General features: G+C 37.0%; 1 protein-coding gene across 1 annotated transcript; it reads left to right on the forward strand.

The window, feature by feature from the left end:
* The first annotated feature begins 275 nt into the window (after positions 1–275).
* LOC131140727 (synapse differentiation-inducing gene protein 1-like) lies at positions 276–22,742 on the forward strand. The gene is made up of 4 exons (XM_058091404.1): positions 276–515; positions 5,071–5,515; positions 16,160–16,297; positions 21,535–22,742. The coding sequence occupies exons 2-4, from the start codon at positions 5,117–5,119 to the stop codon at positions 21,691–21,693; spliced, it is 696 nt and encodes a 231-aa protein (XP_057947387.1). The 5' UTR covers positions 276–515; positions 5,071–5,116; the 3' UTR covers positions 21,694–22,742.
* Positions 22,743–24,563: the final 1,821 nt, after the last annotated feature.

Below are 24,563 nucleotides of genomic sequence, written 5' to 3' on the forward strand. Positions count from 1 at the left end.
CAATTGATAACCCCCTTAGCTTTTATTATAGGAAAATCTCTTTTCATACATCAAAAACCCAACTAGCACACAATGATAAGTTAACATCCGTGGCTGAGGCAATTAATCCCAACGTATTTAGCGTTGATCACCCACCCCACCCAACCTGTTCCACGGGGCGCTGATGCGTAAAAGCACATTTCACCACATGATGCAACAGCGGGGGGGGGGGGCGAGGGGAAGCCGGCGTTCTCTACCGGTTGAGACACTTTGTGTCTCATAGCGAAGCAGCAGCCGCTTGGAGTCACTTCCAAAAAGGTTCTCACCGTGCGTAAAAATGGAGCCGTCGGCGTGCACGCAACACACCTCAAATTACGCGCACGGAAACTTAAAGTGAAAGCAGCATTGCATGGCGGCTTCTTCACAAAAGTGATGATGTGAAGTAACACAAATGTGGACGTGAACGGAGCGGAGTCGGTCATTTTGCGCTGAGGAAAGGATGCTGAGAGAAGATGCAGGAGGACATTTAAGAGAAGGTGAGTCCTTTTACTTATATTGTTTATGTCCTTAAACGCCTCACAATAGCTTCTTGTTATTGTAATGACTGTATTATAGAGTGCACACTGTGTAGTTAAACATGTTTTATATTTTTAGTTTAATTAATATGCAGCTAAAATGTAAATATGAGAAATATGAGAAATGTCCGAGAGCGCATGTTCTGTATTATTTATAACTACACACTGTACACACACAGAGATAGAAAGAGAGAGAAATATGTCTGCCAAGTGCACGTCTTCTAGTGTGTAATGAATTATTTCTGCAAGTGGGTTGTGGTTTTTGTTGTCTAATGTGGTGTGTAATAGAAGTGTGTGTTATGTGGCTCAAAAATGCAAGATGCACGCACCCGTGCAAAGATAAGTGAGCCTCTTGGCTCCTGCGTGTGCGTGTGCGTGTTCACGTTTATCATTGTGGACCACATTATTCACACTCCTCCAGGCGGAACATTTGTGTTCTCTGCCTTGTCCTTTAGGTTACAAAAACACACACACACACACACACATAGAGTCCATAAGCTTGTCTGGAGACATCGCGTATGCAAATTTAGTACAAGAGTGTCAGAAGCACCGGCTGTCCTGAATGCATCTTCTATTCATTCTTTTTCTATTGTACAAAAAAAAACACTTTTAATACACATGGCAACAATGCAAGCAATTTGCTACTTAATTCCGAAAGTCTGAGGCAGCTATTTTTTTGTGGGGGGGGGGGGATTTATGGGTTTTATTGTACCACTATGAATGATGGTATTTAGAATGACATTTATAAATGATGTTTGGCTTACCGTTCAAAACACAAACTCACTGTACTATTATTTAAATATAATTACACAATCACAGTTTTTCCATATAGTAGTGTATAGAAGTCGTGTATATGTGTGCTTTAGCAAGTGTCGCTAGTAATGCTAGCCTTTTCATACATGCTAACACTTTCATATATGGCATTGTGAATTTTTACCAAGTGTTTTCAAACAAAATAACTTACAACAACAATTGCAGTATATTTTCAACGGTTAAGAAGATAATAAATATTATCTGTCTCTGTCTGTTAGGTAAGGAACACAAATAACACTGTGTTAGCTAACACGGCTAACACAGTGTCCACTATCTGTGATGTTAGCATGATACAGGTTTGTAACAAACATAGCAGTTTAAAAAACAACAGGTAATATACATTATATTCAGAAGAATATAATTACACAATTACAATTACACAATCACAGTTTTTCCATATAGTAGTAGTGTATATGTGTGCTTTAGCAAGTATCGCTAATAATGCTAGCCTTTTTATACATACTAGCACTTTCATACACATATACTACTACTTGTATTGTGAATTCTTACATCGTGTTTTCAAACAAAATACCTTACAACAACAATCACAGTATATTTTCAACGGTTAAGAAGATAATAAATATTATCTGTCTCTGTCTCTTAGGTAAGGAACACAAATAACACTGTGTTAGCTAACACGACTAACACAGTGTCCGCTATCTGTGATGTTAGCATGATACAGGTTTGTAACAAAGTCACTAGCAGCACATTACAAGCATAAGGTTTACTAACATATATAAAAAAACAACAACAGGTAATAATAATACATTATTATTATTAAAATATTATTAAAATAATAAATACTATCTGTCTCTTTTTCTAAGGAACACAAATAACACTGTGTTAGCTAACACAGCTAACATAGTGTCCGCTATCTGTGATGTTAGCATGATACAGGTTTGTAACAAACATAGCAGTTTATTACACATTACAAGCATAAGGTTTACTAACATATAAAAAAAACAACAGGTAATATACATTATATTCAGGAGAATATATTTACACAATTACAATTACACAATCACAGTTTTTCCATATAGTAGTAGTGTATATGTGTGCGTTAGCAAGTATCGCTAATAATGCTAGCCTTTTTATACATACTAGCACTTTCATACACATATACTACTACTTGTATTGTGAATTCTTACATCGTGTTTTCAAATAAAATACCTTACAACAACAATTGCAGTATATTTTCAACGGTTAAGAAGATAATAAATATTATTTGTCTCTGTTTCTTAGGTAAGGAACACAAATAACACTGTGTTAGCTAACACGGCTAACATAGTGCCCACGATGTTAGCATGATACAGGTTTGTCACAAAGTCACTAGCAGCACATTACAAGCATAAGGTTTACTAACATATATAAAATACCAACAACAGGTAAGATACATTATTATTATTAAAATATTATTAAAATAATAAATACTATCTGTCTCTTTTTCTAAGGAACACAAATAACACTGTGTTAGCTAACACGGCTAACATAGTGTCCACTATCTGTGATGTTAGCATGATACAGGTTTGTAACAAACACAGCATTTATTACACATTACAAGCATAAGGTTTACTAACAAATAAAAAAACAACAACAGGTAAGATACATTATATTCAGGAGAATATAATTACACAATTACAATTACACAATCACAGTTTTTTCCATTTCCATATAGTAGTAGTGAATTAGTGTATATGTGTGCTATAGCAAGTATCGCTAATAGTGCTAGCCTTTTTATACATGCTAGCACTTTCATACACGGCATTTATACTACTACTGGTATTCAAACAAAATACCTTACAACAACAATTGCAGTATATTTTCAACGGTTAAGAAAATAATAAATATTATCTGTCTCTGTCTCTTAGGTAAGTAATACTGTGTTAGCTAACACGGCTAACATAGTGTCCGCTATCTGTGATGTTAGCATGATACAGGTTTGTAACAAACATAGCAGTTTATTACACATTACAAGCATAAGGTTTACTAACATATAAAAAAAGAACAGGTAAGATACATTATATTCAGGAGAATATAATTACACAATTACAATTACACAATCACAGTTTTTCTATATAGCAGTAGTGAAGTAGTGTATATGTGTGCTTTAGCAAGTATCGCTAATAATGCTAGCCTTTCTATACATGCTAGCACTTTCATACACGGCATTTATACTACTACTGGTATTCAAACAAAATACCTTACAACAACAATCGCAGTATATTTTCAATGGTTAAGAAAATAATAAATATTATCTGTCTCTTCTTGTAAGGAACACAAATAAGACTGTGTTAGCTAACACGGCTAACATAGTGTCCGCCATCTTTGATGTTAGCATGGTCCAGGTGTGTAACAAACATAGCAGTTTATTACACATTACAAGCATAAGGTTTACTAACATATAAAAAACAACAACAGGTAAGATACATTATATTCAGGAGAATATAATTACACATTTACAATTACACAATCACAGTTTTCCTATATAGTAGTGGTTTAGCAAGTATCGCTAATAATGCTAGCCTTTTAATACATGCTAGCGCTTTCATACATGGCATTGTGAATTCTTACAACGTGTTTTCAAACAAATACGAAAGACGTTTGGTAGACTTAAACAATCTAGTATTTTTCCAGAAAATGCAATTTGAACTCCAATTTGTTGGTGTACGCTATTTGCTAGGTTATTTTTTTTAGGTTTTTAATTTTTCATAGGCTGGTCATGTGACTTATATATGTATATATAGATATATATATACATATATATATTCCATATGTGGTCTCACTTAACACACAAAAACGAAGTAATGAAGAACTTATGAGTAGTGGTTAGAGTTAGGTAGGTTTGTTGCCAATAACGCACAGACCTCACAGCTAGGAGCCCAGGGTTCAATTCCACCCTCGGCCATCTCTGTGTGCATGAGTTTGCATGTTCTCCCCGTACATGCGTGGGTTTTCTCCGTGTACTCCGGTTTCCTCCCACATTCCAAAAACATGCTAGGTTAATTAGCGACTGTGAGTGTGAATGGTTGTTTGTCTATATGTGCACTGTGATTGGCTGGTGACCAGCTCGACCAGCTTGAAGACAGCTGGGATAGGCTCCAGCAGCTCCCGCGAACCCAGTGAGGAAAAAAACGGTCGAAAATGAATGAATGAATGAATGAATGTCTGTAAGTAATGTGCAACTATAATTATATTACTTTTATTATATGACTGTGTCGGTTGAGATATGTCGTATTTTAGAGCCTAGCGTTGTTTGAATTAGGACACTTGGAGATTGTAGCGGCTGTGTCGGCCTCTGATTAATCAAATTTATGTTGTTATGAGCCAATAATACCCCTAAAAAAAGCTTATGATTGTACAATATACAAAGTATATACAAGCTTACTGTATATAACTGATATTTTCAGGTATCCCTGTAAATGTGACTTGACTTGCTTAGTATTAGAGTGCCAGATATTTTCCATTACACGTTAATATGAATGTGTGTGCGCGTTTGGGAATGTGTGTGTGTGTGTGTGTGTGTGACACCTACACAAACATACAACAGATGGGGATTTGATCGCAAAGCCTTGCGTGTGAGCTGAATATTGACAAACAGCAAGAAATACTCCTATAATTAAATTTAGACTGCAAAATCGATATCAGCGCATGGTCTTGTTTGTCAAATTTCACAATGCGTTATTGCGACTGTTTGTCATTCCAGCATTCCATAACTCGTCTTGGGCTCTAAAGGTGTAAGGAGGACCACCATGGAGAATCTCAGCGAGCTCCAGAATCCTCTTCTGGATAAAAGCAGCAGACATGTAGTGCAGAGTTACCATGGCGACTACCCAAGCCTTGTGAGCTACTACTACAGCGGGAAACAGGATGAACACAAATCTCAGCAGTTCCTGGATGCCACGTCGCTTCATCTGGCGGTGGAGGCCTTCTATAAACCAAACTTGATCTTGTGTAAGGATGACGTCAGCCTCCATAGCAAAGACTCCAAGAACGAGAGCTTTGAGACCACCTTTACAGAGAATAAGGACGCAGTGTCGGGCGAGGACTCCATGGAGAACCGCGGTGTGGACAGCGCACAAGGAGAGAAGGATGTGAAGATCCAGACGGTGTCGTATGAAGTGGAGGACGAGCACGTTCCTGAGTATGAGGTGAGACGTCACAACAGGGGAACATTTAAAGGGAAAGTGGACTTTCCATTCATGATAACATGATACACCTAGCATAAACTTTATCCTACTATTGTATTTGCCTGGGGCTGCACGGTGGTAAAGTGGTTAGCGCGCAGACCTAACAGCTAAGAGACCCGAGTTCAAGCCCACCCTCGGCTATCTCTTTGTGGAGTTTCCATGTTCTCCCCGTTCTCCTCCCAGATTCCAAAAACATGCTAGGTTAATTAGCGTCTCCAAATTGTCCATAGGTATGAATGTGAGTGTGAATGGTTGTTTGTCTATATGTGCCCTGTGATTGGCTGGCCACCAGTCCAGGGTGTACCCTGCCTCTCGCCCAAAGACAGCTGGGATAGGCTCCAGCACCCCCGCGACCCTCGTGAAAATGAATGAATTAATGTTTTCCTAGAAGGGCTGCATGGTGGTTGAGTGGTTAGCGCACAGGCCTCACAGCTAAAAAACCCACGTTCAATTTCACCCTCGGCCATCTCTGTGTGGAGTTTGAATGTTCTCCTCGTCATTCCCCGTTTCCTCCCACATTCCAAAAACATGCTAGGTTAATTAGCGACTCCAAATTGTCCATAGGTATGAATGTGAGTGTGAATGGTTGTTTGTCTATATGTGCCCTGTGATTGGCTGGCCACCAGTCCAGGGTGTACCCCGCCTCTCGCCCGAAGACAGCTGGGATAGGCTCCAGCACCCAAGCGACCCTTGTGAGGATAAGCGGTAGAAAATGAATTAATGTTTTCCGAGAGAGGCTGCATGGTGGTCGAGTGGTTAGCACACAGACCTCACAGCTAAAAAACCCAAGTTCAATTCCACCCTCGGTCATCTCTGTGTGGAGTTTGAATGTTCTCCTCGTCATTTCTCGTTTCCTCCCACATTCCAAAAACATGCTAGGTTAATTAGCGACTCCAAATTGTCCATAGGTATGAATGTGAGTGTGAATGGTTGTTTGTCTATATGTGCCCTGTGATTGGCTGGCCACCAGTCCAGGGTGTACCCCGCCTCTCGCCCGAAGACAGCTGGGATAGGCTCCAGCACCCAAGCGACCCTTGTGAGGATAAGCGGTAGAAAAAGAATGAACAAATGTTTTCCTAGAGGGGCTGCATGGTAGTGGAGTGGTTAGCACGCAGGCCTCATAGCTAAAAAACCCAAGTTCAATTCTACCCTCTGTGTGGAGTTTGAATGTTCTCCTCGTCATTCCCCGTTTCCTCCCACATTCCAAAAACATGCTAGGTTAATTAGCGACTCCAAATTGTCCATAGATATGAATGTGAGTGTGAATGGTTGTTTGACTTAATGTGCCCTGTGATTGGCTGGCAGACATAAAAGTGCCATTTTGTACTGTAATTTTACATTTTTTATACATTTTCAAATACCTAATGTAGCAAATGTTAAAGGTCCACCCAGTCAAGAAAGTCAAGTTAAAAATGTAACTATATTAAATCTTAAAGGCACAGGCGCAATTTTTTGAAAAATCCCATCCAGTCATTTCAGTTCAACGTTTCATTAAAGAAGCGTGGTGAAGTGCTAAAAGCCAAAGGTCAAGTTAAACGTAAAAAGGCCAGTCCTTAATGAGAGTGTACTTTTAAAATCCGTCACGGTGCAGATCATTAACGGCATGTTATAAGAGGTCGAGTCTTCCTGGTGCGTTAAAGGCAGCCATGGATACGAATGTATTGTCATTTTCCATTCGGCAATCCTGGACACGAGCGGAGCAATTCGCACTCATTTTGCATTCCCTTCTCCTCTGAAAGGTCATTTCACAGAAAATCTCTCAAGTTTGGTGTGGGGTAAATTGTACACTTGTGTCTTATAATTGCATTTTGAGCAAGTGACACATTTGATTGTATCCATCAAAGCTATTGTTCTTTGGGATTACTGGCGTGCTCTTCAAAGTAAAGTCATGACGGAAAAGCGAGCAAAGTCATTTCAGATGTGCTAGAAATTGTAATTTGACTCGGACGGCGGTGTCAAACATGTAGCTGCTTATTATACGGGGGCCCTGATTGGACTGCTCCTGTTCGCTGGGGCGCAGATAGAGGACATGGCAGCCGCTGTTATCCATTGCTTTACAAGTAATGCGGTGTGTATCTTTGCGTGCATTTAAATTCACCGGCGCAGCTGGCCGCTAGCTGAGGTTATTCCGTGTCAAATCAAAATGATAAATTCTTCTGACAAACGGCGCTGAAATAAAACTTCCGAAGCTCTCCACAGGATGTGTGCACTGACCTTTTACTTCAACGTGCATAAACACCAAACCTGCAAGGTATGAATCCTGAAACTGTATCCAGAGAGGATGTTTTGGTTTGTTAGTTAGCACACATGTGGAGAGGAGCGCAATAACCCATTCAATTTGGGAGACTAAATATATACGCTCCACTCCATATGCAGGTGTTCCCAAACCTGCAGGTGTTCCCAAACGTTTGGAGGGGAGTGTAATTGAAGCATCAATTACTCACGTCATGCCATAATCATCCCAAGGAAGTACTACCGGGTGCTACCAGAACTAGCAAGAACATGTTCCCTTGTTTGCGTGTGTTGCCATTCATCACTGAGGGGCCATAATTTGTGCAAGGGGGCGCATTTTCGGCAATTGTGCAAAGGATGTTCATGCCTGAAAAAAAAAAAAAAATGTTTTTCAAATGTAATCAGGAAACTAACTAGAAAATGACTTGTTTTTGGTAGTTCAAGTTCTTTATCCTTATTGCGCAAAAGGTAAACATACGACCAAAACCAGCAAGTTCCCTTGTTTGCCTTTGTGCAAGGGGGCGCATTCTCGGCAAATGCGCAAAGAATGTTCATGGCTAAAAAAATTTTAAAAATAGGTGTTATGTAGATTGAATTTTTTTTCCAAATTTAATCAGGAAACTAACTAGAAAATGACTTGTTTTTGGTAGTTAAAGTTCATTACCCATATTGAGCAAAAGGTAAACATACGACCAGAACCAGCAAGAACATGTTCCCTTGTTTGCGTGTGTTGCCATTGATCCATTAGAGGCCAAAATTTGTGCAAGGGGGCGCATTTTCGGCAAATGCGCAAAGGATATTAATGGCTGAAAAATTTTAAAAAATAGGTGTTATGTGGATTGAGATTTTTGTTTTTCAAATGTAATCAGGAAACTAACTAGAAAATGACTTTTTTTTGTAGTTAAAGTTAATTATCCATATTGAGCAAAAGGTAAACATACGACCAAAACCAGCAAGTTCCCTTGTTTGCCTTTGTGCAAGGGGGCGCATTCTCGGCAAATGCGCAAAGGATGTTCATGGCTGAAAAATTAAAAAAATAGGTGTTATGTGAATTGAGATTTTTGTTTTTCAATTGTAATCAAGAAACTAACTAGAAAATGACTTTTTTTTTGTAGTTAAAGTTCATTATCCATATTGACCAAAAGGTAAACATACGACCAGAACCAGCAAGAACATGTTCCCTTGTTTGCGTGTGTTGCCATTGATCCATTAGAGGCCAAAATTTGTGCAAGGGGGCGCATTCTCGGCTAATGCGCAAATGATGTTCATGGCTAAAAAATTGTAAAAAAATAGGTGTTATGTAGATTGAATTTTTTTTCCAAATGTAATCAGGAAACTAACTAGAAAATGACTCGTTTTTGGTAGTTAAAATTCTCAAAGTTATTCAAATAAGTTATTCTCAAATAAGTTAGCAGAACTCAAAAAAAGTGAGGCAATTTTTTTTTGAGATCATAAACTCAAACATTTGAGTATATCAGAGCTTAAATATTTGGAGTTGATATTAGATATACTTTTTTAATGTTGGGGTGAAAAGAGAAATAGCTTTCTTTTTCGCATTCTCCATTCTTTAATTTTCGAATTAAAGTATTAAAAATTCTCAATTGATTCTTGGTTTGCTTTATTCATGTTTAATAGGTACTTTTTTGACTTTTTTTTAACTACGAGTTTATTATTTTAAGTAGGTTACACGAATCTGCAAAAAATTCATATTAATCAAAAATTACAAGTTAAATAAACTGAAAAAACAGATAATGCAAGTGACAATCAACATTTATAAGTAGAATTTTTAAGACAATTTTAACTATACTTATACGAATTAATTATTTTGAGCATTCGGATTTACAGTGTCTTAAGTTGTATGTAAACTATGGTAATGCTAAGCTATGTTATGCTAAGTTAATCTTACTTAATATAGCCGTAGTTCAATTTAATCAAAACATATTAGTTAAAAGTACTCAAAATGGAACAACATGTTAAATGAACTTAAGTCATTAGAACTTTTTTTTAAGAACTTTGAGTATGCATAACTTCATTTATTTAAGTACTTTGAACATTCCGGAGATCTCGCTAGTGAGTTAAATATAAAATGCCCTACTAGTACTGCCTAGTACTAATATAAAAAAACTGTTTTCAAACAATTAGATAGTTAAAATAGTTTGGTACTTTGTATTTAATTATACAGCAAAACTCCCATCATGTTTTTTGAACACAGTTCATCCTTGGTGGAGGTCTGTGCTCCTCCGATTAACGTTCTAGCAACCCAGATGTGTGTTTGTGTGTGTGTGTCGGTTGAGTCCGAGACCTGGGACAACGTTGCGAAGACCGGCAGATGTCTTGACAGAACCTTGTCAGTTCTATTGGCAAACAACCAAGCGCAGACGGACTGTGTTGTTGGGAGTCCGTGTCAGTGGCCCTGAATACACCAGTCACTCACAGCCTTTATCAAGTCCGGCTAGCAAGATTAAAGCAGATTAGGACCCGCTGCTTTTTGCTCATGTGAGGTCGCATGATGGTGGTTATGACCAGCTGCCGCTGTGATGGATCACACCCGCCCCGTCCAGGTGCACCGTGTTCATAAAGCAGATAACAGGGCGCCTCATAAGCTTGTCTTGGCACAGGCAGCTGTTGGGATGATTTAGCGGTGTCACCGGCACTTCCTCTAATGTCTAAATAAATAAGCTTCGCGCTCGGAATAGAGCTTATTTACCGAAGTAAAATACCATGCTCGTTATTCTTGAAATAATTTTAGGTCATACAGTATATAGGACACTTCCTTCTTTGCCTGGCAACTGAATTTCAGCTAAATGGATTGGTCACTTGCTACATACAAGCGGTATGTTGTTATATTTTGCAGTGCACTGCTAATATTTTGATTAATAAAGTTCCGTTTTTTTAGTAATCGGCATTAGAACATGGATATGTTTCACCATTAGCTTCAAATCCCAAATTTCCACTGGAAATATAGTGTGGAAATATGGGCTAATAACTATAAAAGCAATCTTCACTCGCTAAATGTACTGCAAAAAAGGTCAGTAAGGATAATTCATAATGCCGCCTACAGAGAACATACTAACTCCTTATTTCTAAAATCACACAAATCATTGGATGGTCATATCACCTCGTACTTTGGTACGAGGTACATTATTTAAAAAAAACTAAAAAAAAAACTTAAACCGTATTATGGAAAGCAGGAAGTGAACAAATGTAACAGTTACTGATTATAAAAGTACCAGATGGAGGGGTAGGATTTAATAAGCTTTGCTTCTTCCTACTCCTTTTGGACATGTGGAACTGTGAACTGATTATGGGATGCATTCAATTGTAATCTGATGCATGTTCAAATGAAATAAAACCATAAAAAATTAAAATATTAAAACAATTAAAAGCATTTTTTTATTAAAAAATAAAATATATTTTTAATTATTTTTTTTAATAAAAAAAATAAAAACCTTAAATTATATTAGGAAAGCAGGAAGTGAACAAATGCAACAGTTACTTATTGTAAAAGTACCAGATGGATGGGGTAGGATTTAATAAGCTTTGCTTCTTCCTACTCCTTTTGGACATGTGGAACTGGGAACTGATTATGTGATGCATTCAATTGTAATCTGATGCATGTTCAAATGATATAAAACCATTTTTTAAAAATGTTAAAAATATATAAAAAATAAAAAACAAAAAAAATATTTTTTTAATTAAATAAAAAATAAAAATAAAAAAAACTTAAATTATATTAGGAAAGCAGGAAGTGAACAAATGCAACAGTTGCTGATTGTAAAAGTACCAGATGGAGGGGTAGGATTTAATAAGCTTTGCTTCTTCCTACTCCTTTTGGACATGTGGAACTGTGAACTGATTATGTGATGCATTCAATTGTAATCTGATGCATTTTCAAATGAAATAAAACCATTTAAAAAAATTAAAAAATATATAAAAAATAAAAAATAAAAAAAATATTTTTTAAATTAAATAAAAAAATAAAAAAAATAAACTTAAATTATATTAGAAAGGCAGAAAGTGAACAAATGTAACAGTTAGTGATTGTAAAAGTACCAGATGGAGGGGTAGGATTTAATAAGCTTTGCTTCTTCCTACTCCTTTTGGACATGTGGAACTGTGAACTGATTATGTGATGCATTCAATTGTAATCTGATGCATGTTCAAATGAAATAAAACCATTACCATTAATTACCATCAACGTTAATACCGATACTGTATGCACCAATACTTGACAATATAGCAGCATGGTTGTTATGTTTAGCGAGTAGACAGGAAGTGTTTTTTGCGTCATGCATTTATTCAGTAATTAAATAGAAGCGGTCAAGAAAGGTGAAGTACGGTGCAGGCGAGTGGGAGTGGAGACATATGTATCTCTGTGCAAAGCTGCATAAATCCCGCCAAGATGCAACCTAACCCCTGACTAGCGACAGAACCAAGAAGGCAGAGCTTGGACACATTCTTCCGTCTCCTGGCAACACCTCGCCTTCCAGGTGAAGGCCCACGGGCAATCTGTGAAAGGTGGCTCATTACAGAAACAAAAACAAAAAAAACCCAACAAAAGTAGAAAAATAGAGCAACTAGAAAAGGCTAAAAATGGTGCTAATATTTGTCTTTAAATATCTGTACAGTATAACCTTGTTGTTGTTTTTTTAATGATCAATATGTAAGGACTGCTGAACAGCCTGACGTAAATAGACAACAACAGTGACCTTGTATTGCTCATTTCAAGAAATGCTGCAAAAGTTTGATAGACAGTATAAATTGCCTGTGAGAAAATACATGGTAAAAATTTTATATTAATAACATATTAAATCATTGATAAAATAATAATAATTATAATATAATTATAATACAATAATAATTATTGAGGCAATTCTTTCATAATAATCCTTTCTGAATGTTCCTAAATAGGCTTTTTACTAACAAACATTTAGGTCTCACTTGCTCTCATTTTGTATTTGCTGAACATTTGTAGGCGGGTTTAAGAGCTAATATGCTAATAATAAAAAAAAAAGTAATTCAAAAAAATGACATATTAAATGATTATAATACCTTATTACTTATTATGTTATATATTAGCATAACAGCGGTTTATTTGGTGTCAAGAAATAATATTGTCTATCAAACGTTTGCAGCATTTCTTGAAATGGTAAAAACGTTTGGTACGTTTGATTTTGTTTGATTTTGTTTGATTTTGTTTGATTTTGTTTGATTTTGTTTGATTTTGTTTGATTTTGTTTGATTTTGTTTTTGCTGAATGTTTGTGGGCGGGTTTAAGAGCTAATATGCTAATAATAAAGAAAATAGTAATACAAAAAATGACATATTAAATGATTATAATACCTTATTACTTTATATTATGTTAATGTATTAGCATAACAGCGGTTTATTTGGTGTCAAGAGATAATATTGTCTATCAAACGTTTTGATAGACGTATCAACATTTTGTTTGATTTTGTTTGATTTTGTTTGATTTTGTTTGATTTTGTTTGTTTTTGTTTGTTTTTGTTTGATTTTGTATTTGCTGAACATTTGTGGGCGGGTTTAAGAGCTAATATGCTAATAATAAAGAAAATAGTAATACAAAAAAATGACATATGAAATGATTATAATACTTTATTACTTATTATGTTTATATGTTAGCATAACTTATTTGTTGTCAAGAAATAATATTGTCCATCAAACGTTTGCAGCATTTCTTGAAATGGTAAAAACGTTTGGTACGTTTGATTTTGTTTGATTTTGTTTGATTTTGTTTGATTTTGTTTGATTTTGTTTGATTTTGTTTGATTTTGTTTGATTTTGTTTGATTTTGTTTGATTTTGTATTTGCTGAACATTTGTGGGCAGGTTTAAAAGCTAATATGCTAATAATAAAGAAAATAGTAATACAAAAAAATTACATATTAAATGATTATAATACCTTATTACTTATTATGTTTCTATATTAGCATAACAGCGGTTGTCTATCAAACATTTGCAGCATTTCTAGAAATGCTGCAAACGTTTGATAGACAGAATGAATTGCCTGTGAGAAAATGCATGGTAAAAAATTGTATATTGATAACATATTAAATCATTGATAAAATACTAATAATTATAATATAATAATAATTATTATAATAATTATTAATATAATATAATAATAATAATTATTATTATTCTTTCATAATAATCCTTTCTGAATGTTCCTAAATAGGCTTTTTACTAACAAACATTTAGAATTAAAAACATTCTGAAGAAGATTCAAAGTATGATTAGAAATTTTGGACACAGCTCTCGTGTTTATGCATGTGTACCTAATGTTGTGTCCCGCGAGTCTCAGCATCCCTCTCCTATATTTTGCTCCCACTTTCCCTCCGCTTTGATTGATCCCTGCGGGCGGTGAAACTAATGAAACCTTCTCCCCCAAAACATCCACTCAGCTTGTGCAGGACAGCTGAGTGAAGCAAGGTCGCGGCCTCTCGAAGGTCAATCAAGCATTCTCATCGCCATCCTCGTTTCGCTCAGCTGGAATCGATCGATGTCTGTCCGTCATTAATTAGCCCGTTCAGTCTTTGTGAGTGTTTGGGGCCACAAGAAGCATGTTGGAGAGGGGGGGTTGACGAAGATGTGGGGGGGTTGGGTAGCAGGCGGTGGTCTGGCGTTCCACAGAAGCAATTTAGCACATAAATGGCAGTGTCCTCTGGCTGTGTCCCTGTCACCTCGCGATGACGGAACAATCCGTTAATCCTGCCTTATCTGTCAGCCTGCTCATGGCTGTTGACAGAGGCACCAAATCCACTCTGGTGGACTAAGCACTTCCTGTGATGTGGGGGTCCGGGAACGAGGCCAGGATAGACTAGCTCGTCTCTGTGGTCCGGCTACATCACGACAAGCATGACCGAAACTGTCTGTCAGAGCGAACACACTTTTATTACACTTGGTAGAGGAATTAATGAAGCTATAGAGCAGGGGTCTCAAACACGTGGCCCGTGGGCCAAATGTGGCCCGCAGGACACTAGTTTGAGGCCCCCGCCTTGATATGAAAGTTTAATGTTAGTTTGATACGGATGCTGTATGGTATCATGTACCCAGAAAAAAATTATTACGTTTTTTTATTAATGTTCATGTTAAAGGTTAAATAACTGTTAATAGTTATCCTCCCTATCCGTGTGGAAGTGGTAAGTTTTTGGCTATTTAAGTTGAAAGGAAATATACTTGAAGGCTACCGTTTAGGTCGCTAGCTCTCTAGTTTGCGAGTTAGCATGTGTCTCAAGACCCTGCAGTTGCGCAATATGTTGTATGTTTTTATGCAATATGTTGAGTTTTTCTCTTTCCGAATGACCTTTCCGAAAGCAATGGTATATACATCAGGGGTCTCAAACACGCGCCCCGCGGGCCAAATGTGGCCCGCAGGACACTAGTTCGAGGTCCCCACCTTGATATGAAAGTTTAAGAAAAAATGATTACGTTTAATTAATGTTCATGTTAAAGGTTAAATTAATAGTTATCCTCTCTATCCGTGTGGAAGTGGTAAGTTTTTGGCTATTTAAGTTGAAAGGAAATAACTTGAAGGCTACCGTTTAGGTCGCTAGCTCTCTAGTTTGCGAGTTAGCATGTGTCTCGAGACCCTGCAGTTGCGCAATATGTTGTAAATAAAAAGAGTATAAATGTGACTATAGTCGTGTTTTGTCATGTCTACAGGGCTCTAATAATGCTTTGTTCATTTTAATAAGAAAACAATAATTTGTCTACCCACCAACTATAAGTTTTTATTATTTGCCGTTTTATTATTATTATTATTATATTTATTTATTACTGATTGATTTTCTTTATTCTTGATTTATTTATTTATTTTTCATCTTATTTTGTGTAGAAAAATAAAAAGTAAGATATTTGAGAACAGTGGAACGTTTTATCAGAGCTTTTATTGTAGAAAATTGGAACCAAAGCGAAGTTTTTTTAATTTTTTTGTTTTTAATAAATGCGTTTTTATTTTGGAAAACCTGATACGGCCCACGCAGGACACAGCGGGACCAAATAATGCCACATCTGCTTCACAGATGTGGTGGCGACAACACATAGTCATGAGGCAACAATGCTAGTCATGTGGTACGCTAGATGTGAACACTACTTCTGAAGGTATAAATAAGTTTCTTGCCAATGCACACCATTTTCGGCTAAGAAGTGCGTAATTTGTATGCAAACAGAATACAAACCGCCAAAGTGGCTCTTATCATTAATAAACAGCAAGAGGAACGATAGCATGTCCAAGTGTTTGTACACTTATGCATGTAAACAAATATATTCATGCTGTATGAGTGCAGATACATACATTTATATTTACATTAGATATTGCTTTCATCGACTCTTGACTTGTCTGTTTTCCTAGAGTGACAGCTCCAGCGAAAGCGAGAGTGAGGACAACTTCTTAGTGCTTCCACCTCGAGATTACCTGGGCCTTACCATCTTCTCCATGCTCTGCTGCTTCTGGCCTTTGGGCATTGTTGCCTTCTACTATTCTCACAAGGTACAAAGACGACCTCCATGTTTACTGTGTTGTATGCCTTTATATACAGTATAATGGTTGTTTTAAGATATTACATTTATATTCAGTTAAGTTAAGCAGGGAAGACTTCTATTTCTGAAAGGTAAGCAAGACAGGTGTGTTTGCTCAAGAAAGATATTTACCGTAAATTACAGTGTGTTTAGTCACCATTTAATGACTACATGCTAAACTCATCACACAGCAACTTAACACTCAAAGGGCATACCTAATAAATATACAATCATGTACCAAAACTAGTAGTTATATTTTCAACATATGAGGAAACTGTCATCTTACAAGTGACACTAAACTCATCACACAGCAACTTAACACTCAAAGGACATACCTAATAAATATACAAAACATGTACCAAAACTAGTAGTTGTATTTTCAACATGTGAGGAAACTGTATCATCTTAGAAGTGACACTAAACTCATCACACAGCAACTCAACACTCAAAGGGCCTACCTAATAAATATACAAATTATGTACCAAAACTAGTAGTTGTATTTTCAACATGTGAGGAAACTGTGTCATCTTAAAAGTAACACTAAACTCATCACACAGCAACTCAACACTCAAAGGGCATACCTAATAAATATACAAAACATGTACCAAAACTAGTAGTTGTATTTTCAACATGTGAGGGAACTGTCATCTTAAAGGTAACACTAAACTCATCACACAGCAACTTAACACTCAAAGGGCATACCTAATAAATATACAAACATGTACCAAAATTAGTAGTTGTATTTTCGACATGTGAGGAAACTGTGTCATCTTAAAAGTGACACTAAAGTCATCACACAGCAACTTAACACTCAAAGGGCATACCTAATAAATATACAAACATGTACCAAAATTAGTAGTTGTATTTTCAACATATGAGGAAACTGTTATCTTACAAGTGACACTAAACTCATCACACAGCAACTTAACACTCAAAGGGCATAGCTAATAAATATACAAACATGTACCAAAATTTGTAGTTGGATTTTCAACATATGAGGAAACTGTCATCTTACAAGTGACACTAAATTCATCACACAGCAACCTAACACCGAATAGGTATAGCTAATAAATATACAAACACGCACCAATACAAGTTGTTGTATTTTCAACATATGAGGAAACTGTCGTCTTACGAGTGACACTAAACTCATCACACAGCAACCTAACACCGAATAGGTATAGCTAATAAATATACAAACATGCACCAATACGAGTTGTTGTATTTTCAACATATGAGGAAACTGTCGTCTTACAAGTGACACTAAACTCATCACACAACAACCTAACACCGAATATGTATAGGTAATAAATATACAAACATGCACCAATACGAGTTGTTGTATTTTCAACATATGAGGAAACTGTCATCTTACAAAGTGACACTAAACTCATCACACAGCAACCTAACACCGAATAGGTATAGCTAATAAATATACAAACATGCACCAATACGAGTTGTTGTATTTTCAACATATGAGGAAACTGTCATCTTACAAAGTGACACTAAACTCATCACACAGCAACCTAACACCGAATAGGTATAGCTAATAAATATACAAACACGCACCAATACAAGTTGTTGTATTTTCAACATATGAGGAAACTGTCATCTTACAAAGTGACAATAAACTCATCACACAGCAACCTAACATCGAATAGGTATAGCTAATAAATATACAAACATGCACCAATACAAGTTGTTGTATTTTCCACATATGAGGAAACTGTCGTCTAACGAGTGACACTGAACTCATCACACAGCAACCTAACACCGGATAGGTATAGCTAATTAATATACAAACATGCACCAATACAAGTTGTTGTATTTTCAACATATGAGGAAACTGTCGTCTTACGAGTGACACTAAACTCATCACACAGCAACCTAACTCCGAATAGGTATAGCTAATAAATATACAAACATGCACCAATACAAGTTGTTGTATTTTCAACATATGAGGAAACTGTCATCTTACAAGTGACACTAAACTCATCACACAGCAACCTAACACAGAATAAGTATAGCTATTAAATATACAAACATGCACCAATACGAGTTGTTGTATTTTCAACTCATGGTATTGCTTGTATGTAATGTTTGTATGTGTCGATGTTTGCTGTGTGATGAGTTCAGTGTCCTTTTGTAAGATGGCTGCATGGTCCTTGTGTCCTAGTGTGTGCCGCAATATGAAATTTTATGAGTTATACACCTGAGTTTTCTGTATACCTAATAAATATACAAACATGTACCAAAACTAGCAGTTGTATTTTCAACATGGGAGGAAACTGTGTCATCTTAAAAGTAACACTACACTCATCACACAGCAACTTAACACTCAAAGGGCATATCTAATAAATATACAAACATGTACCAAAATTTGTAGTTGTATTTTCAACATATGAGGAAACTGTCGTCTTACGAGTGACACTAAACTCATCACACAGCAACCTAACACAGAATAGGTATAGCTAATAAATATACAAACACGCACCAATACAAGTTGTTGTATTTTCAACATATGAGGAAACTGTCGTCTTACGAGTGACACTAAACTCATCACACAGCAACCTAACACAGAATAAGTATAGCTAATAAATATACAAACATGCACCAATACGAGTTGTTGTATTTTCAACATATGAGGAAACTGTCATCTTACAAGTGACACTAAACTCATCACACAGCAACCTAACACCGAATAGGTATAGCTAATAAATATACAAACATGCACCAATACGAGTTGTTGTATTTTCAACTCTTGGTATTGGTTGTATGTGTCGATGTTTGCTGTGTGATGAGTTCAGTGTCCTTTTGTAAGATGGCTGCATGGTCCCTGTGTCCTAGTGTGTGCCGCAATATGAAATTTTATGAGTCATACACCTGAGTTTTCTGTATACCTAATAAATATACAAACATGTACCAAAAACTAGTAGTTGTATTTTCAACATATGAGGAAACTGTCATCTTACAAAGTGACACTAAACTCATCACACAGCAACTTAACACTCAAAGGGCATACCTAGTAAATATACAAAACATGTACCAAAACTAGTAGTTGTATTTTCAACATATGAGGAAACTGTCATCTTACAAAGTGACACTAAACTCATCACACAGCAACCTAACACCGAATAGGTATAGCTAATAAATATACAAACACGCACCAATACAAGTTGTTGTATTTTCAACATATGAGGAAACTGTCGTCTAACAAGTGACACTAAACTCATCACACAGCAACCTAACACAGAATAAGTATAGCTAATAAATATACAAACATGCACCAATACAAGTTGTTGTATTTTCAACTCTTGGTATTGCTTGTATGTGTCGATGTTTGCTGTGTGATGAGTTCAGTGTCCTTTTGTAAGATGGCTGCATGGTCCTTGTGTCTTAGTGTGTGCCGCGATATGAAATTTTATGAGTCATACACCTGAGTTTTCTGTATACCTAATAAATATACAAACATGTACCAAAAACTAGTAGTTGTATTTTCAACATATGAGGAAACTGTCATCTTACAAGTGACACTAAACTCATCACACAGCAACTCAACACTCAAAGGGCATACCTAATAAATATACAAAACATGTACCAAAACTAGTAGTTGTATTTTCAACATATGAGGAAACTGTCATCTTACAAGTGACACTAAACTCATCACACAGCAACTTAACACTCAAAAGGCATACCTAATAAATATACAAACATGTACCAAAACTAGTAGTTGTATTTTCAACATATGAGGAAACTGTCATCTTACCAGTGACACTAAACTCATCACACAGCAACCTAACACCAAATAGGTATAGCCAATAAATATACAAACATGCACCAATACAAGTTGTTGTATTGTCAACATATGAGGAAACTGTCATCTTACAAGTGACACTAAACTCATCACACAGCAACCTAACACCGAATAGGTATAGCTACTAAATATACAAACATGCACCAATACAAGTTGTTGTATTTTCAACATATGAGGAAACTGTCGTCTTACGAGTGACACTAAACTCATCACACAGCAACCTAACACCGAATAGATATAGCTAATAAATATACAAACATGCACCAATACAAGTTGTTGTATTTTCAACTCTTGGTATTGCTTGTATGTGTTGATGTTTGCTGTGTGATGAGTTCAGTGTCCTTTTGTAAGATGGCTGTATGGTCCTAGTGTCCTAGTGTGTGCCGCAATATGAAATTTTATGAGTCATACACCTGAGTTTTCTGTATACCTAATAAATATACAAACATGTACCAAAAACTAGTAGTTGTATTTTCAACATATGAGAAAACTGTCATCTTACAACGTGACACTAAACTCATCACACAGCAACTTAACACTCAAAGGGCATACTTAATAAATATACAAAACATGTACCAAAACTAGTAGTTGTATTTTCAACATATGAGGAAACTGTCATCTTACAAGTGACACTAAACTCATCACACAGCAACCTAACACCAAATAGGTATAGCTAATAAATATACAAACATGCACCAATACGAGTTGTTGTATTTTCAACTCTTGGTATTGGTTGTATGTGTCGATGTTTGCTGTGTGATGAGTTCAGTGTCCTTTTGTAAGATGGCTGCATGGTCCTTGTGTCCTGTTGTGCCGCAATATGAAATTTTATGAGTTATATGAGTTTTCTGCATTTTATTCTGTTAATTTTGTTATTTTGTATAAAAAAAAATTAAGGAATTCCTGTTTACGGTGCCCTAGAAATGTGCTATTGTTTGTGCACTGTTGCTGTTTGTACTCTGGTTAAATTATGGAGCAACATGTAAATTATGAAATGTATTTATTTCTGCCATATTTAGTTTCACGCTATTGTGATTTATTAATATTTTGCAGATTGTAAATTGCAACTGAGATTCTATAAACATTGAGCAGGCCATGACATTTTCATGCTAACGTGTAATGAATCGTGAATAGTTGCATCCATTAGCCTACAAGTCCTAAGCACAATGCATGTTTTTTCATCGCTAACAAAAAAAAAAAAACATGGAAACAAGCCATTCGTCACTGTCAGTGTCATGGCTTAATTACCATGGCAACAAATAGCATAGCAAAAGCATTTCATGTCTCTGCTAACTGTGGTCCAAACACATACTCACCCACTCACCGCTGATGATGAGTAACTCATTTGACTCTTTGCTGTTTGTTTTTGGTTTTTTTTTGTTTTTTTTTTGCAGACTGGCAAGGCCGTCGCTAAGGGAGACTTTTCCAAAGCGGGAATGAGCTCCAGGAGAGCCCTATTCCTCGCCGCTCTGTCCATTACCATCGGCACGGGCATGTACGTGGGGGTGGTGGTTGCCCTCATAGCCTATCTGTCCAAACCTGGACGTGTATAGCATTTCTACAGGAGGGCGGACATCGTTACTCCTGAAACAATCAAGGATCATCAAGGATGCCAACCAATGAATGGAAAAGAATAAACAACCAAGACAATATAGGACTTATTCATCGGGATGAAAAAGCCTCCTTAATCATTCATTCGTGTGTTCATGTATTTCATGACTCCAGAAAGACACAAAATAGATGTCACTGTGTACACAAAACTGCTAAGCAGTACTCACTGGGGAATATTTATCTTTATTCTGTACTTCAAATGGAATAAATAAAGTCATTTGGCATGGATATTCAAATGTCCTTTATCTTCTTATCTTGTCTTACAGATGACATTTACGTGGGTTAGCTGTGCAAGAGTGTTTGGCTAATCAACAAAAGTTACACAAATTAAAGAAATTTAACTTGAGAAAATATAATAATAAAATATAATAAAAATAAAAAAATAAAAAAAATAATATAAAATAATATAAATATAAAAATAATATAAAATAATAACATAAAAATATAATAAATTTAAAATAAGAAGTTAATTTGCATCAGGTGCAAATAATCCACCGTAAGTGTTGAAGGATCACTCACTAGCCACGTTTACATGAGGAGTTTTTCTCTTTCCGAATGACCTTTCCGAAAGCAATGGTATATACATCAGGGGTCTCAAACACGCGCCCCGCGGGCCAAATGTGGCCCGCAGGACACTAGTTCGAGGTCCCCACCTTGATATGAAAGTTTAAGAAAAAATTATTACGTTTGATTAATGTTCATGTTAAAAGTTAAATAACTGTTAATAGTTATCCTCCCTATCCGTGTGGAAGTGGTAAGTTTTTTGGCTATTTAAGTTGAAAGGAAATAACTTGAAGGCTACCGTTTAGGTCGCTAGCTCTCTAGTTTGCGAGTTAGCATGTGTCTCAAGACCCTGCAGTTGCGCAATATGTTGTAAATAAAAAGAGTATAAATGTGACTATAGTCGTGTTTTGTCATGTCTACAGGGCTCTAATAATGCTTTGTTATATTTTAATCTGAAAAAAATAATTTGTCTACCCACCAACTATATGTGGTTTCTTAAGTTTTTATTATTTGCCGTTTTATTATTATTATTATATTTATTTATTACTGATTGATTGATTTTCTTTATTCTTGATTTGTTTATTTATTTGTCATCTTATTTTGTGCAGAAAAATAAAAATCAAGATCAGAGCTTTTATTGTAGAAAATCGAAACCAAAGCAAAGTTTATTCATTTTTCTGTTTTTAATAAATGCATTTTGGCGGGGGGGGGGGGGGGGGGGGTGACCTGATGCGGCCCAGTCTCGCCCAGACCCTAGCTCCAGTGGCCCCCAAGTAAATTTTAAAGTTTTTATAATAGTGTCAAGTAACCGAAAATGCTAATCATTTTGACTACTGCTATCAACTTATGCTAACTAGCCAAACAGATCGAAATGTCCAGATGTCCGTCATGCTTACATTGTTTGCTATGTGCTGCGGTTTCTCGTAAACTATCTTTAGGCATCAATCACCGTCAAGCCTTGAGGTGACTTTAGCTGCCAAGGTGATGTGAGTCTAGGGAACAATGACTGCTCTCCAAAGTTAGGATGTCAGCTCGCGCTTTTAGTCCCCTGCTACATTTGGAAAAACACCATAACGATCAAACGCCATCTGCAAGAAAAGGGTTTTAAGAGCAAAGAATGTCTTCAAAGGGCACGTCGGCTCCAACGCTTCAACATTTCCTGTTTGGAATTTACGCTAGAACACCAAACATGGACATTGAAAGGTTCTCTTGGAGGTTCTCGTCTATGTCATGACTGAAGGCCCTCATCAGTGCGGTAATGGCTGGGTTTGTCAGCAGGACAACAATGCAGTTCACAATGTCCAACTGAGAACGTTTGGGGATGGATGGTAAGGGATGTTTATAAAAATCAGTTCCAGACAGCTGATGCCCTCCGTGAAGCCGTCTTGACCACCTGGAGCAACATTCCCACTGGCATCCTCCAAACACTGGCATCAAGCATGCCAAACCCCTAAGCCGAACCCGAACCCTATCCTCTAACCATAACCTCTAACCATAACCTGTAATCGTAACCGTAACCCAAGCCTTAGCCGTAGCCTTAGCCTTAGCCTTAGCCTTAGCCTTAGCCTTAGCCTTAGCCTTAGCCTTAGCCTTAGCCTTCGCCTTCGCCTTCGCCTTCGCCTTCGCCTTCGCCTTCGCCTTCGCCTTCGCCTTAGCCTTAGCCTTAGCCTTAGCCTTAGCCTTAGCCTTAGCCTTAGCCTTAGCCTTAGCCTGAGCCTGAGCCTGAGCCTTAGCCTTAGCCTTACCTCTAACCCTAACTCTAGCCCTAACTATGCCCCTAACCCTAGCCCTACGTCTAGCGCTAACCCTAGCCCTAACTTAGCCCTAGCCCTACCTCTAATCCTAACCCTAACCCTAGCCCAACGTCTAATGCTAGCCCTACCTCGACTCTACCTCTACCCCTAACACTGGCCCTACGTCTAATGCTACCCCTAGCCCTAGCTCGAACCCTAACCCTACCCCTAACCCTAGCCCTAGCCCTGGCTTAGCCCTAGCCCTACCTCTAACCCTAACCCTACTCCTAACCCTAGCCCTAACCCTACATCTAACGCTACCCCTAACCTTACCCTTAGCCCTAGCTTAACCCTAGCCCTACCTTTAATCCTAACCCTAGCCCTACGTCTAATGCTAGCCCTAGCTCGACCCTACCTCTACCCCTAACCGTAGCCCTAAGTCTAATGCTACCCCTAGCCCTAGCTCGAACCCGAACCCTACTCCTAACCCGACGTCCAACACAACCCCTAGCCCTAGCCCTGGCTTAGCCTTAGCCCTACCTCTAACCCTAGCCCTAACCCTACGTCAAACTCTA

Source organism: Doryrhamphus excisus, chromosome 13 (genome assembly GCF_030265055.1).
Source record: "Doryrhamphus excisus isolate RoL2022-K1 chromosome 13, RoL_Dexc_1.0, whole genome shotgun sequence".
NCBI lineage: Eukaryota > Metazoa > Chordata > Actinopteri > Syngnathiformes > Syngnathidae > Doryrhamphus > Doryrhamphus excisus.